This window comes from Salmo trutta, chromosome 8 (genome assembly GCF_901001165.1).
Source record: "Salmo trutta chromosome 8, fSalTru1.1, whole genome shotgun sequence".
Lineage (NCBI taxonomy): Eukaryota > Metazoa > Chordata > Actinopteri > Salmoniformes > Salmonidae > Salmo > Salmo trutta.
In genome coordinates, this window is record NC_042964.1 from 34900669 (window position 1) to 34916417 (window position 15749).

The window sequence follows — 15749 nt, forward strand, 5'->3', positions numbered from 1 at the left end:
TAACTACAACCTAAAACTTCTTAACTGGGAATATTGAAGACTCATGATAAAACGAACCACCAGCTTTCATATGTTCTGAGCAAGGAACTTAAACGTTAGCTTTTTTTACATGGCACATATTGCACTTTTACTTTCTTCTCCAACACTGTTTTTGCGTTTCATTATTTATTTGAGGCTAACTTGATTTTATTTATGTATTATATTAAGTTAAAATAAGTGTTCATTCAGTGTTGTTGTAATTGTCATTATTGCAAATATATATATATATCGGCCGACGTAATCGGTATCGGCTTTTTTTGCCCTCCAATAATCGGTATCGGCGTTGAAAAATCATAAATTGGTCGACCTCTAGACCAGACCAAATCTGAAATAAACAAAGATGTCTATGATTGGTTCATATTTTCACAGAAAATCTACGTCCTATACGTTGAAATCAATACCAGTCCGGACTGCACCAAAAAAAGACTGCCGGTCCAGACAGGACCAAAAAAAGACGTTGTGGTCCATGCTTAGTAGGACTCCATCATAACATGGAGAGCTATAGCCATGGACAAAGTAGTAAAAGGGACTTGGCTCCCTACAAGCTACAACAGGAATCATGTTACAATTGAGACAATGTTGTGACTAGCTGCATTAGGGCTGACCTAAATTAGTTGACTGGTTGATTGTTTGGTTGACCAAGTTTTTTATTTTTATTCGTTTTTTTAGCAGTTGCAAACAGACTAGACACCCTAATGTACTTGTCCTCTTGCTCAGTTGTGCACCGGGGCCTCCTACTCTTTCTATTCTGGTTAGAGCCAGTTTGCGTTGTTCTGTGAAGGGAGTAGTACACAGCGTTGTACGAGATCTTCAGTTTCTTGGCAATTTCTCGCATGGAAAATACCTTTTATTTCTCAGAACAAGAATAGACTGATGAGTTTCAGAAGAAAGGTCTTTGTTTCTGGCCATTTTGAGCCTGTAAATGTAAACCCACAAATGCTGATGCTCCAGATACTCAACTAGTCTAAAGAGGGACAGTTTTATTTTTTCTTTAATTAGAACACAGTTTTCAGCTGTGCTAACATAATTGCAAAAGGGTTTTCTAATGATCAATTAGCCTTTTAAAATGATAAACTTGGATTAGCTAACGCAACGTGCCATTGGAACACAGTGATGGTTGCTGATAATGGGCCTCTGTACGCCTATGTAGAAATTCCATAAAAAAAATCTGCCACAATATTCATTTACAACATTAACCATGTCTACACTGTATTTCTGATCAATTTGATGTTATTTTAATGGACAAAAAATGTCATTTTCTTTAAAAAACAAGGACATTTCGAAGTGACCCCAAACTTTTGAACGGTAGTGTAGAACATTTACCGTTTAATTCCTATCATTTCTAATCTATAATGTTTGTTTGGTTATGGTCATTTCTGTTAATTCATTCAATCTATTATTATTATAGTTTTGTCGTTCTCATTGTCAAAGTGGACACGTTTGCAGAGTGCACAACCTATGCTACTATTGTGAGAAACAAATTAGTTTTTTATGAGTTTTGTCAATTTAGACGCTGTCTTTTGTTTGGAGTGCTACTGTCAATGTTGAGTAAGGACGGTCACGAGTCAGGAAGGCAGTCAAATTCCACTTGACTGTTTAGTCACGGTAATTAGGCTACTCCAGCTCTGCTGCTGATGGTCATTCGTAGTCTAACAAACTTGCTGTTTCAAAACAGGTGCATAATAATGGTCCACTCTAAATGAAAACAAATTGCACACATTATTTAGTATATGTAAAGACGAGATTAAATCAAGAATACTCTGTGTGACAATTTTAGCTGCTTATCACGTGAATGATGCCCAGCTTAAGGCAAGAAACAATGCCTTTTATTTATTTTTTATTATAGTTGCAAACCTCATGTAGCCTAGGCCATAGCACTATATGTTTTGATAAGGTTTGTATCACAACTAAAGGGGCCAAATCATTTTAAATCAAGCACATTAATCTGCTTCACAAGGGGTGTAGAGCCTAACTGGCATACATAAGCAGCACTTGAGTTTCAAGTTTGGGGAAGATAATTTCCACCGTTTAAAAAAAACAAAAAACTACGCCGCCCTATGGGAATCCCGGTCACGGCCGGTTGTGATACAGCCCGGGATTGAACCTGGGTCTGTAGTGATGCTTCTAACACTGCAATGCAGTGCCTTAGACCGCTGCGCCACTCGGGAGCCAATGCCACAGAGTTCTAGGCAAATCTTGTCTGCTAAATGAACTAGTGTGGCCCACAGCCAAATGGCATAGCCAGATCAGTAACATAAGGACAAGTATGCTATTCTTTTCTTCTGAAAGACTGCATTTTCTATCATCTTTCTTTAGACCTGTCTAAAATAAATAATGGATTTATTGGAGGCTATATTACATGGATTTATTATCATTTTTAAAAATGTAGATGTTCCAAAAGTCTGCATCAGTGGCTTGTAGGCTATGTGTGGAAGCCAGGAGATGCTAAATGTGTTTGTTAATTAACTGTCAATTACCGTGAGACCGACCAGTTATTTGCTTGACAATCACCAGTTATTTGCTTGACAATTCCATGACCGCCACAGCCCTAGTAAGGATGCGCACCTGATTACACATAGAAGTAGGCCTAAAGGCTACCTGGCCTGCTCGCAAATGTAGGCATATAAATGTGCCCATTTGGGGATCTGATAGTATTTGTGAATGGCTTAACACACCACCACTAATGAACTGTGGAGCTTCTCAAAGTAATGTTTTCTTCACCTCAAACAGAAAGTCTGTTTTTACATCCATTGAGATTTTGAGAATGATAATAGTTCACCAATGTATTTGAAAAATCTTTCCAGCTCTCTCCCTTTTGATAACCACGCAGCGTGAAGGGAAAAATGTCATGCTTTGATCGAGTGGAAATGTCATAAAATAGGCCTACCTGGTGAGCTCTTATCCCTTGCGCACATAGTCTACAGATGTGTCTGTCCCGAGCTCACTGGCGTGGCGAACTCTAAGTGCCCAGAATATTTTAGTTTGCTAGTGTGAGAACTTCTGGCTGAACCCAAGTTGATAGTTGATACAATGTTTCAAGTTCGTTGCAGACAGGCCATGCGTAGCCAATGTGATTTATAAGATATTTATTTTTGTCAGGATATTTTCTACTTACAGGCGGCCATGTTTTATTTGTTGGCTTTATGTAGGCTAATTTTACAAAGTTGGCAATGGCAATAAAGTTACTTTTTAGGTTTATCATTTTTGTTTAGATTTTGATAGAATTTTGATTAACCACATGTCAATGATTGAGATATGAAGACATTATTATAAATTAAATAAAACCGTTCAACTAAAATGTGCATATGAAAACCATAACCGGAACACAGATCAGTAAAAATTGTAAGAAATTGGCATTCCACTCGTGTAGCATATTACCGGCAACTTCAGGAAAGTAGAAAGCCAGCAGGAGCGGGAGGAGGATGGTCGGGTCAGATTAACATGTTTTTTTCCCCTTCCCTTATCTTGATCTCTGGATCCCTCTAGAGTCATTTGTGTCTTATTTAATCAAACAGTTTCCTTGAAGCGTCAGACAAGTATCTAGATTATTTTATTAAAACACATAGGTTGTGTCTATAAATGGAAAATACACGTTTTAACATTGCTACCATTCGATTGGTAGAAAGAACAAAGGACTTTCGGTCGACAAAGTTGTTTTTATTTTTGTCGGGGACAGCCCTAAGCTGCATCCGGGGATATTTTATTAGACATTGACTTGCTTTTGCAGTGTTCTGAGTCTCAGCATTATGTTTTTATGCTCTTTTGCAGATGGCAGAGTATCTTCCAGCTGAGAATATGGAACAAAATGGCCAGGTTTTGGAATAAATTCTTCCTCGCCATGATCATAATCCTTATAGTCCTCTTCCTCGGTAAACTGATACCACAAAGTGTCATGGTTTAATTTACTCACAGATCATAATGACAATCTCATACAATGCTTTTGCAATCTCCATGTCTTACCATGTTTAACCATGTCGTACCACACCTGCACACCCTCCTGTCCTCCTATAGACGCTGTGCGTGAGGTGAGGAAGTATTCGGGGGCGGGAAACAGCAAGGATGCTAATCTGCATCCCAACATGTTTGACAACCTCCACATGAAGCTGTTCAGAGCCCAGAGGAACCTCTACATCTCTGGCTTTTCCCTCTTTCTCTGGCTGTAAGTCCTGGATCTGTCTGTCCATCACTCAACCATTGACATACTGAATCCTCACTGTGTCGTCTCCACATTGGGATGGATACTGGTGAAAACCAGCCAGTGCATGGATCGTCATAATCATAGAGACTTGTTTATTCATTACAATGACCATAACACCCTGGTCGTATTCAGTAGGGCACACCGTAGCAAAATGTTTAGCAACGGAAAACAAAAAATGTGTTCAGATGGACAAGTTCAGGTGGCAGCTCTCTGTTTAAATTTTTTTATCAGTATTGAACACAATCTATGTGTTGTTTCTCTACAGAGTGCTGAGGCGGGTGATCACTCTGATCAACCAGCTGGCGACGGCGTCTAGCACCACGGCCTCTCTGCAGACCAAGGCAGAGAGTGACAACCAAACTGCCAAGAAATACATGGAGGACAACGAGCTACTGAAACAGGTAAAGTCATACCCAGTATCACTTCCCTTTCTGCACCTGAGGCCATATTTAAAAGGGTCTCAAAAAGAAGAGGAGCGCTAATCTAGGATAATGGAAACGTATTCATTTCAATGTAAGAGGCAAAATGGATGTTATATCAGAACTCCTACTCAGAGATATGGGCCTTCATCCACACTAAAAGTAACAAAAATAATTTTTGTATTGCATATGGTTGAGAGGTGTGGTAAGTGGTTAATGTTTACCTGTCTTTTTTTTCAGACTCTGATGGATGGGAGGGGGAACAAGGCCACAGCAGATGGAAACGAGCAGCTGAGAAAAGAGATGGAGAAACTGAGAGGAGAACTGAAGGGCTCAGAGGAAGGTGAGGAAGACACACACATAATATATTGTGACAGACTGAATAATATAACCAAAAATCCAATAATACTGAAATCAATTAAAAATGTACAATACAATAACCAACCAACCAAATGAAATCAGACCATAATTACAATAAAACAAACATGGGCTTCAATTACTGTTCAAGAATGTGCACTTTGACCCATAGCATGTCACCTTTTAGAGAGATTGGATGATATGCATGGGAATTGGATGATAATGGGAATGCTTTGGGGTTAATGTTTTACCTAGCCTTGAAAATGTCCCAATCCGAGATGGAAGCTGTGAAGAAACAATCCGATGGACTGACCAAAGAATACGACCGACTGCTGAAAGAACACCAGGTAACCCCAGACCAGCTCACATACAGTATCTACAATTAGCCTACAGTGCCTTCAGAAAGTATTCACACCCCTTGAATTTTTCCAAATGTTGTTGTGTTACATTTCGCAAATGGCCTACACACAATACCCCATAATGTCAAAGTGGAAACATGTTTTTTGAAAATTGTACAAATTAATAAAAAGCTGAAATGTCTTGAGTCAATAAGTGTTCAACCCCTTTGTTATGGCAGGCCTAAATAAGTTCAGGGGTGAACATTTTCTTAACAAATCGCATAATAAGTTGCATGGACTCTGTGTGCAATAATAGTGTTTAACATGATTTTTTATGACTACCTCATCTCTGTACCTCACACATACAATTATTTGTAAGGTCCCTCAGTCGAGCAGTGAATTTCTAACACAAAAACCAGGAAGGTTTTCCAATGCCTTGCAAAGAAGGGCACCTATTGGTAGATAGGTAAAATTACAATACAAAAGCAGACATTGAATATCCCTTTGAGCATGGTGAAGGTATTAATTACACTTTGGATGGTGTATCAATACACCGTCACTACAAAGGTTCAGGCGTCCTTCCTAGCTCAGTTGCCAGAGAGGAAGGAAACTTCTCTGGGACCGCCATGAGGCCAATAGTGACTTTAAAACAGTTTGAGTTTAATGGCTGTGACAGGATAACCGAGGATGGATCATGAACATTCTAGTTACTCCACAATATTAACCTAATTGACATGGTGAAAAGATGGAAGCATGAACAGAATAAAAAAAATATCCCAAAACATGCATCCTGTTTGTAATAAGGCACTAAAGTAATACTGCAAAAAATGTGGCAAAGCAAATAACGTTTTGTCCTGAATGCAAAGTGTTATGTTTGGGGAAAATCCAATGCAACACATGACTGAGTACCACTCTCCGTATTTTCGAGCATTGTGGTGGCTGCATCATGTTATGGGTATGCTTGTAATTTAAGCACTGGCTAAGCACTGGCAAAATCTTACAGGAAAACCTAGTTCAATCTGCTTTCCACCAGATACTGAGAGAATTCACCTTTCAGCAGGACAATACCCTAAAGCAAAAGGCCACATCTTCACTGGAGTTGTTTACCAAGAAGATAGTGAATGTTCCTAAGTGGCCGAGTTACAGTTTTGACTTAAATCTATGGCAAGACCTGAAAATTGTCTAGCAATGATCAACAACAAATTTGACAGAGCTTTAAGAGTTTTGAAAAGCATAATGGTCAAATACTTCTCAATCCAGGTGTGGAAAGCCCTTAGATTTACCCATAGACTCACAGCTGTAATCGCTACCAAAGGCTCTTACAAAGTATTGACTCAGGGGTGTGAGTACTCATGAAAATGAGATATTTCTGTATTTCATTTTCAACAAATTGTGCAAAAAATGTGTAAAAACATGTTTTCACTTTGTGGGAATCGTGTACTTTAAAATAAAATGTAATCCATTTTGAATTCAGGCTGTAACACAACAGTGTGGAATAAGTCAAGAGGGATGAATAGTTTCTGAAGGCACTGTACATGTTTGATTTGATATTACTGCTCACCCTGCCTTGTTCAAAGCTATATTACTACCCTGCTCAAATGTAGACAGAATACTTCAACTCTGACTTTAGTACTACTACTGTACATTTACCTCTACCACTTCACAGATATACTGTATATATTATTTTTTCCAGAATCTTCAAGAGATTGGAGACAAAAAGGATGATTGATCGGGCTTATGACTACAGCGGTCAGAACGTTTACATATTGTACCAAGAAACCAGAAAAAAACACTGTCACGCACGCTATCATTTTCCTTTGACATACTGAAGCACTGCATGATGTCACCAAAATACTCCTCCAAAGCACCACTGAGCCGCCAAACATTAGATAAAAAGCACCTTAGCACGTTTGTAATAGAATAGCTACTACACCAGCCTAGAAATAGTGTTTATAGTATTTGCTGACTTTTGGAGAATTTCACAGTTGTGAATGAATGCCTGCATGCATGGCTGTACAAGCTTCAGATTACAGTGGTCTTCTACTGTGAATGTATTTTTGATGTAATGGGCTTTCTATGCTGTTTTCTCCCTGTATATGGCAAGAGTACCACCGTTGCATGTATATCCATTTTGTTTCACCTTAGCAGCTAGGCATATTACAGATTGAGTTGTATGTGTTTTGTAAAACAAAATTAGCATTGAGTTAATAGTGGTAGAGAAGCTACATTGAGTTATTTTTGTTATTGAATATTTTATATCAATGGTGACCTGTTATCATTCCTCTTAGATGTGAAGGGTTTGTGAATATTACACAGGTTCATGATTTTCTGTTTTGTAGTCAGGGTACTGAAACAGAAAAGTCTGAGCAAATTCATCTTTCCTCTTCTCACTCTGACTCCCTGTTATTGACTGTCCCAGCCCAGGGGTTGGGTTGGGTAGACCGGGTCAGCACTTGGAGTGGGTAATTGACCAACAAATCTTCCTCCAGCCCCCATCCCCTAAGTACTTTACTCCTATAGGGCCCCAGTACTGTACATCCCCCAGTACTGTACTGGTTGAATAAGTGCCTTTCAGACCACTGTAGAGAGATTTTCTCATTGCGAGTACAGAAATCTGATTTGAGTAAGAAAGTGTTGCAATATTCCAGTATTGCTCACTATTAGTTGTTTTTGTTGCAAAATATGTTTTTTTAGTTTGGAAAAATTGTCTCCACATACCAACATGTTATCCCATATTAAAAATGTTTTACTGTTGTATTACATTTACAAGTTATTCACTGTTTAATCGAAGAAATACAACTATTTTGTAAGCGAGTGAGAAATGCCATCCATTTCATTTGCTTCACAGAACAAAGTGATTCATATTCGTTTTTTCCTTGGTATCGCTTGCAAAATCAACAAACTCAGCAAAAAAAGAAACGTCCGCTCACTGTCAACTGCGTTTATTTTCAGCAAACTTAACATGTGTAAATATTTGTATGAACATAAAAAGATTCAACAACTGAGACATAAACTGAACAAGTTCTACAGACATGTGACTAACAGAATAATATGTCCCTGAACAAAGGGGGGGTCAAAATCAAAAGTAAGAGTCAGTATCTGGTGTGGCCACCAGCTGCATTAAGTACTGCAGTGCATCTCCTTCCTCATGGACTACACCAGATTTGCCAGTTCTTTCTGTGAGATGTTACCCTACGCTCCCACCAAGACGCCTGCAAGTTCCCGCATATTTTTTGAGGGAATGGAAGGGTACCACATGAGGGAGGAGGATGTCTTCCCTGTAACGCAGGTGTTGTTACACGTGGTCTGCCGTTGCGAGGACGATCAGCTGTCCGTCCTGTCTCCCTGTAGCGCTGTCTTAGGCGTCTCACAGTACGGCCATTGCAATTTATTGCCCTGGCCACATCTGCAGACCTCATGCCTCCTTGCAGCATGACAAAAGCACTTTCACGCAGATGGGCAGGGACCCTGAGCATCTTTCTTTTGGTGTTTTTCAGAGTCAGTAGAAAGGCCTCTTTAGTGTCCTAAGTTTTCATAACTGTGACCTTAATTGCCAACCGTCTGTAAGCTGTTAGTGTCTTAATGACCGTTCAACAGGTGCATGTTCATGAATTGTTTATGGTTCATTGAACAAGCATGGGAAACGGTGTTTAAACCCTTTACAATGAAGATCTGTGAAGTTATTTGGATTTTTACGAATTATCTTTGAAAGACGGTCCTGAAAAAGAGGTTTCTTTTTTTGGTGAGTTTATATACTGCTCAAAAAAATAAAGGGAACACTTGAACAACACATCCTAGATCTGAATGAAAGAAATAATCGTATTAAATACTTTTTTCTTTACATAGTTGAATGTGCTGACAACAAAATCACACAAAAAGAATCAATGAAAATCCAATTTATCAACCCATGGAGGTCTGGATTTGGAGTCACACTCAAAATTAAAGTGGAAAACCACACTACAGGCTGATCCAACTTTGATGTAATGTCATTAAAACAAGTCAAAATGAGGCTCAGTAGTGTGTTGCCTCCACGTGCCTGTATGACCTCCCTACAACGCCTGGGCATGCTCCTGATGAGGTGGCGGATGGTCTCCTGAGGGATCTCCTCCCAGACCTGGACTAAAGCATCCGCCAACTCCTGGACAGTCTGTGGTGCAACGTGGCGTTGGTGGATGGAGCGAGACATGATGTCCCAGATGTGCTCAATTGGATTCAGGTCTGGGGAACGGGCGGGCCAGTCCATAGCATCAATGCCTTCCTCTTGCAGGAACTGCTGACACACTCCAGCCACATGAGGTCTAGCATTGTCTTGCATTAGGAGGAACCCAGGGCCAACCGCACCAGCATATGGTCTCACAAGGGGTCTGAGGATCTCATCTCGGTACCTAATGGCAGTCAGGCTACCTCTGGCGAGCACATGGAGGGCTGTGCGGCCCCCCAAAGAAATGCCACCCCACACCATGACTGACCCACCGCCAAACCGGTCATGCTGGAGGATGTTGCAGGCAGCAGAACGTTCTCCACGGCGTCTCCAGACTCTGTCACGTCTGTCACGTGCTCAGTGTGAACCTGCTTTCATCTGTGAAGAGCACAGGGCGCCAGTGGCGAATTTGCCAATCTTGGTGTTCTCTGGCAAATGCCAAACGTCCTGCACGGTGTTGGGCTGTAAGCACAACCCCCACCTGTGGACGTCGGGCCCTCATTACCACCCTCATGGAGTCTGTTTCAGACCGTTTGAGCAGACACATGCACATTTGTGGCCTGCTGGAGGTCATTTTGCAGGGCTCTGGCAGTGCTTCTCCTGCTCCTCCTTGCACAAAGGCGGAGGTAGCGGCCCTGCTGCTGGGTTGTTGCCCTCCTACGGCCTCCTCCACGTCTCCTGATGTACTGGCCTGTCTCCTGGTAGCGCCTCCATGCTCTGGACACTACGCTGACAGACACAGCAAACCTTCTTGCCACAGCTCGTATTGATGTGCCATCCTGGATGAGCTGCACTACCTGAGCCACTTGTGTGGGTTGTAGACTCCGTCTCATGCTACCACTAGAGTGAAAGCACCGCCAGCATTCAAAAGTGACCAAAACATCAGCCAGGAAGCATAGGAACTGAGAAGTGGTCTGTGGTCCCCACCTGCAGAACCACTCCTTTATTGGGGGTGTCTTGCTAATTGCCTATAATTTCCACCTGTTGTCTATTCCATTTGCACAACAGCATGTGAAATTTATTGTCAATCAGTGTTGCTTTCTAAGTGGACAGTTTGATTTCACAGAAGTGTGATTGACTTGGAGTTACATTGTGTTGTTTAAGTGTTACCTATATTTTTTGAGCAGTGTATATTTGGCCCACCAACCCCAGTGATTGAAATTTGATTTATTACCAGTGTACAATACTGCCACCTAGTGGATTTGATCAGAACTGAAATAAGAACACTCCTGCTACACACCAAAGGCAGAGAACAGCTATGATAAGCTGGCACAGTGCCATCTCCTGTGGCACAACAGTCACACAGACATGAACAGTAGCCCCGTTTATACCAGCTGCTAACATGTCCTTTGCCGTGATCTTATCCACATTCTGATTGTGCCCTTAGTTTTAGACAGGTTTAGACGATTAAGAGGTGCATTGTGATCAGATCTTACACAGCAAATTCTCCAGTGTTAAATCAACACAGTGTTAACTGTAACACTGGACAAATCAAATTGTATTTGTCACATGCACCGAATACAACAGGTGTAGACCTTACCGTGAAATGCTTACTTACAAGCCCTTAACCAACAATGCAGTTCAAGAAATGGTTAAGAAAATATTGACTAAATAAATTAAAGTAAAAAATCAAGTCAAAATTAACACAATAACGAGGGTATATCCTGGGGGTACCAGTATCGAGTCAATGTACAGGGGTGCAGGTTAGTCAAGGTAATTTGTACATGTAGGTAGGGGTAAAGTGACAATGGATAGATAATAACAGTGAGTAGCAGCAGTGTAAAACCAAAGGCGGGGGGGTGGCCATTTGATTAATTGTTCAGCACTCTTATGGCTTGGGGTAGAAGCTGTTAAGGAGCCTTTTGGACCTAGACTTGGTGCTCCGATACCGCTTGCCATGCGGTCGCAGAGAGAACAGTCTATGACTTGGGTGACTGGAGTCTTTGACAATTTTTTGGGCATTCCTGACACCGCCTATTGTAAAGGTCCTGGATGGCAGGAAGCTTTGCCCCAGTAATGTACTGAGCCGTACACACTACCCTCTGTAGCGCCTTACGGTCGGATGCCGAGCAATTTCCATACCAGGCGGTGATGCAACCGGTCAGGATGCTCTCGATGGTGCAGCTGTAGAACTTTTTGAGGATCTGGGGGACCCATGCCAAATCTTTTCAGTCTCCTCTTCACAATTGTCTTGGTGTGTTTGGACCATGATAGTTTGTTGGTGATGTGGAAACCAAGGAACTTAAAATCTCGACCCGCTCCGCTGCAGCCCCATCGATGTTAATGGGGGTCTGTTCGGCCCTCCTTTTCCTGTAGTCCACGATCAGCTCCTTTGTCTTGCTAAAATTGAGGGAGAGGTTGTTGTCCTGGCACCACACTGCCAGGTCTCTGACCTCCTCGCTATAGGCTGTCTCATCGTTGTCGCTGATCAGGCCTACCACTGTCAAACTTAATGAGAGTGTTGGAGTCGTGCTTGGCCACACAGTCGTGTGGCCAAGCTGTAGTCAATGAACAGCATTCTCACATAGGTGTTCCTTTTGTCCAGATGGGAAAGGGCAATGTAGAGTGTGATTGAGATTGCATCATCTGTGGATCTGTTGGGGCAGTATGCGAATTGGAGTGAGTCTAGGGTTTCCGGGATGATGGTGATATGAGCCATGACCAGGCTTTCAAAGCACTTCATGGCTACTGACGTGTGTGCTACGGAGCGGTAGTCATTTAGGAAGGTTACCTTCGCTTTCTTTGGCACAGGGACTATGGTGACCTGCTTGAAACATGTAGGTCTTACAGGCTCGGTCAGAGACAGGTTGAAAATGTCAGTTAAGACACTTGCCAGTTGATCAGCGCATGCTCTGAGTACACGTCCTGGTAATCCGTCTGGCCCTGCGGCCTTGTGAATGTTGACCTGTTTAGTCTTGCTTACATCGGCTATGGAGAGCGTGATCACACAGTCGTCCGGAACAGCTGGTGCTCTAATGCATGCTTCATTGTTGTTTGCCTCGAAGCGAGCATGAAAGGCATTTAGCTCGTCTGGTAGGCTCGTGTCACTGGGCGGCTCGGTTTCCCTTTTGTAGTCCGGAATAGTTTGCAAGCCCTGCCACATCCGACGAACTATACGGGTCCACACTTTTCAGTGTTAAATTATTTCGCAGAGTGCCTTGCCTTTTGAGTGAATTGTAGAGTTACCACCCATGACTGTATTTGTTAGTGACAGAGACATGGTTGGTGTATTCATCCATCTTCAGTCCTGTAGTCTTCACCAAGTGAGAACCTAAGTGAATAAAAGTTAGGACAGTACAACACAATTCTTAAGGCTTTATTTTGGGGGCCTAGTTTTAACCCTAATACAGTGGCTGAGAACTCATGGTTTAAAGGCAAAATCAGGCCCGCAGGTCACATTATGCTGGCTTGCAAAGTGATGTCTAATTCCAATTGGAATCTAGCCAGGGGATAAACGGTCCATGGTCGGACCGCAGAGGAGCGCCACCAGCCAGTCATTGCCAACTGAGACATAAAGAGCATCCGAGATGTGGAAACCACTCACCAGCTCACTGGAGTTCATTTTCAGTTACATTTGCGCAAATCACAATTGATTCCTTTTCCCAATATTGTGTACTGCTTGTGACCAGACTCCAAAGGCAGTCACACAGGACTCTGGTCAAAAATAGTGCACTCTGTATGGGAATAGGGTGTCATATGAGACAGACACTTAGTAACTAGACGTGTAGTTATTTCCTTGGGAAAGATGCTCTTGAAATGGCTTCATATTAAATTCCTTTATATAGACCAAAGTGATCAGCTGTTTTGTTCTATGAAAATAAACTACAACATGGGGGGTTTCCTGGGAGCCACTGTCATTGTTGATTTTCACAGAACTTCATAGCCGTCTTTATCGTAAACATTTCATCTGCATTTAGTCTGTAACCTCTCATTCCCTCCAGGGAAATCATTATGTTTGTGTAATCTTAACAGATATGAATTGTAAATACTTAAAAGGGTAGCTAGAGGTTCCATGCGCAGAAATAATTACAGAAAATATAGAATCTCTATACAGGATCTTTATAGTCAAATGGCTCACTCAAGGCACTTCCTCTCCCACCTCACATGCCCTGTCCTGTAGGTGTGATGGCAGCCCAGGGGCTGTTGTCCAACCCAGCCATATTCGCTGGCTACAATGAAACCCCTTGTGTGTGTTTGTGGGACTGGGTGGACCTCGCCACAAACCAGGGGACCCCCTTCACCTGCTTCCAGCAGCACACCTCATCTACATGCTGGAGAGGGTCAGCTCTCAACCCGAGAGGAAGGTGGTCAACTCCCTGCAAAGCAGCACCGCAGTCATAGACTACCTCCACAACACATATGGATCCCCAGACAGAAGGCCTATCATAAACACAGGCTAGGTATATTTTAATATGTATGTTATTAATTATTGTCAATGGAATAAAAGTGCTTGTTTATTATTTCTCATTCTCATAGTTGTGGTGTGCATGTCTCCCTCTACCAGTGGTATAAAGTACTTAAGTAGTACTTTAAAGTATTATTTAGGGGTATCTGTACTTCACTATTTATATGACTACTTTTACTTCACTAAACACACATGCTTTGATTGGAATTTATAGTTTTTTTGGACTTTTTTGGAGAAAATGGTCCCATTTGGTTTTCTTAATGTAAAGATTTATTTATATTTCAGTATTTTTAAAACCAAATTATTTTACTCAAGTAGTATTTTACTGGGTGACTTTCATTTTTACTAAAGTCATTTTCTATTGTATCTTTACTTTTACTCATGTCACGAACCGGCTCGAAGTTTGTAACAAAAAGGGAGACATGGAGATAAGGAATAACAAATATATATTTATTAACTAAAGTAAACTAAATACAATTAACAATGGTGTGTGTAGTCAGTAATCAGTAGTGTAAGTGAGTGGTTGCATGCATAAATGTGATAATGACGGGTGTTGAACGGTGCCAACGCAAACAAAACAGCCACAACTTAAATCTATCAGTGTGTCTGCATGTAGAGTCTCCTCAATGACTGGGGAAGTGGTGCACTTTATCCTGGGACACACCCGGGCCCAAGTGTGTCCCATGTCGCTGACGACCCTCCCAGCTCCACCCCCCGAGATCCTAATAAGGAAAACAAGAGCAAAGAGAAAGATAACGGCAGACAGAGTGGGAGGGTCGTCACACTCAAGTATTACAATTGGGTACTTTTTCCATCACTGCCCTCTACCTCCAATAAACTAAGGTTACATCAGATTCACTTCAACATGGTCAAAAGGTACAAACAAAACCAAACACATTACACCTAATTTCAACATATTTCTACAGTATAGTATTTACAATATATGGCAAAATCTTATTGGTTATTCTCAGTAGAGGATAAGCCAGTAAGCGAACAGCTAAACGTTTCTGTAGGACTTCAGTCCAATGAGGCGAAAAAAAAGTAGCGTGAAACAGCTCAACTTTGCTTTTCATCCTCCAGTTTCGACCGTTTCTGGGTTCTGGTGCCGCTGAGTAAGTTACGTACTTTGCATAATTATTAAGAAATTGAACGTGGTTCCTCATATGTGTAGCAACTAACTATTTCACAAAAGTATTCGCTAACGTTGTAGTACCCGTTAGATAGCTATGGCTTCTCTCCTAACAGATGGCCAAGCTGCCTGGCTGATTTCAATGCATTATGCAAAGTCTTTCGAAATATATAGCTAGCTAGCTTCAGAATGGAGAAGGCATAGCTACTTTTTCTATGATATAAGGACGTATGTTATATACTGAATGAAACAGCAGCTGTAATTTGCATTGTAATTTCAGAAAATGTCCATAATATATCTGGAGTAATAGTGCAATTATAGATGGTGTTTCACAGTATTATTTACCCGCCAGTGTTGTGATTGGCAGTGATATTCGCCTCTTTATTTCTCCTGCTGGAGCAGCGTCTGTTCTGACTTTCTGGCTGTGGTTAACTTGTGGAAATTGCTCTGTAATTTCCTGGTATCTAAAATTGTACACTGTTTGCTCAATTTCAGTTTGTGTGAACAAGCACTGAATAGTGTAGGGAATCACTGTACCATCTAAATCGCTGTGAAATATATTTTCAATAATATCGTTTTACAGCTGATTGAAGCTGGTGTACCGAAAGTGAAAGGCGCAAGTCTCTGTCATGTTATGAGAAATGGGATGCGGGGGAAGGAGGA

At 41.4% G+C, this 15749-nt stretch overlaps 1 protein-coding gene across 6 annotated transcripts in view; it reads left to right on the forward strand.

Annotated features, from left to right (window-relative positions):
• The window catches only part of LOC115198761 (B-cell receptor-associated protein 29), a 32115-nt gene that overhangs the window by 12739 nt on the left and 3627 nt on the right, over window positions 1–15749 (forward strand). The window contains exons 5-10 of one of the 6 annotated variants that reach the window (XM_029761011.1): window positions 3808–3908; window positions 4051–4198; window positions 4503–4638; window positions 4897–4999; window positions 5269–5360; window positions 7045–8113. The exons of 1 other annotated variant lie outside the window; for it this stretch is intronic. In XM_029761011.1, coding sequence (XP_029616871.1) covers window positions 3808–3908; window positions 4051–4198; window positions 4503–4638; window positions 4897–4999; window positions 5269–5360; window positions 7045–7080 — 616 coding nt within the window. In that variant the 3' untranslated portion in view covers window positions 7081–8113. 4 more of the 6 variants (XM_029761015.1, XM_029761013.1, XM_029761014.1 and 1 more) reach the window with 4 other exon arrangements.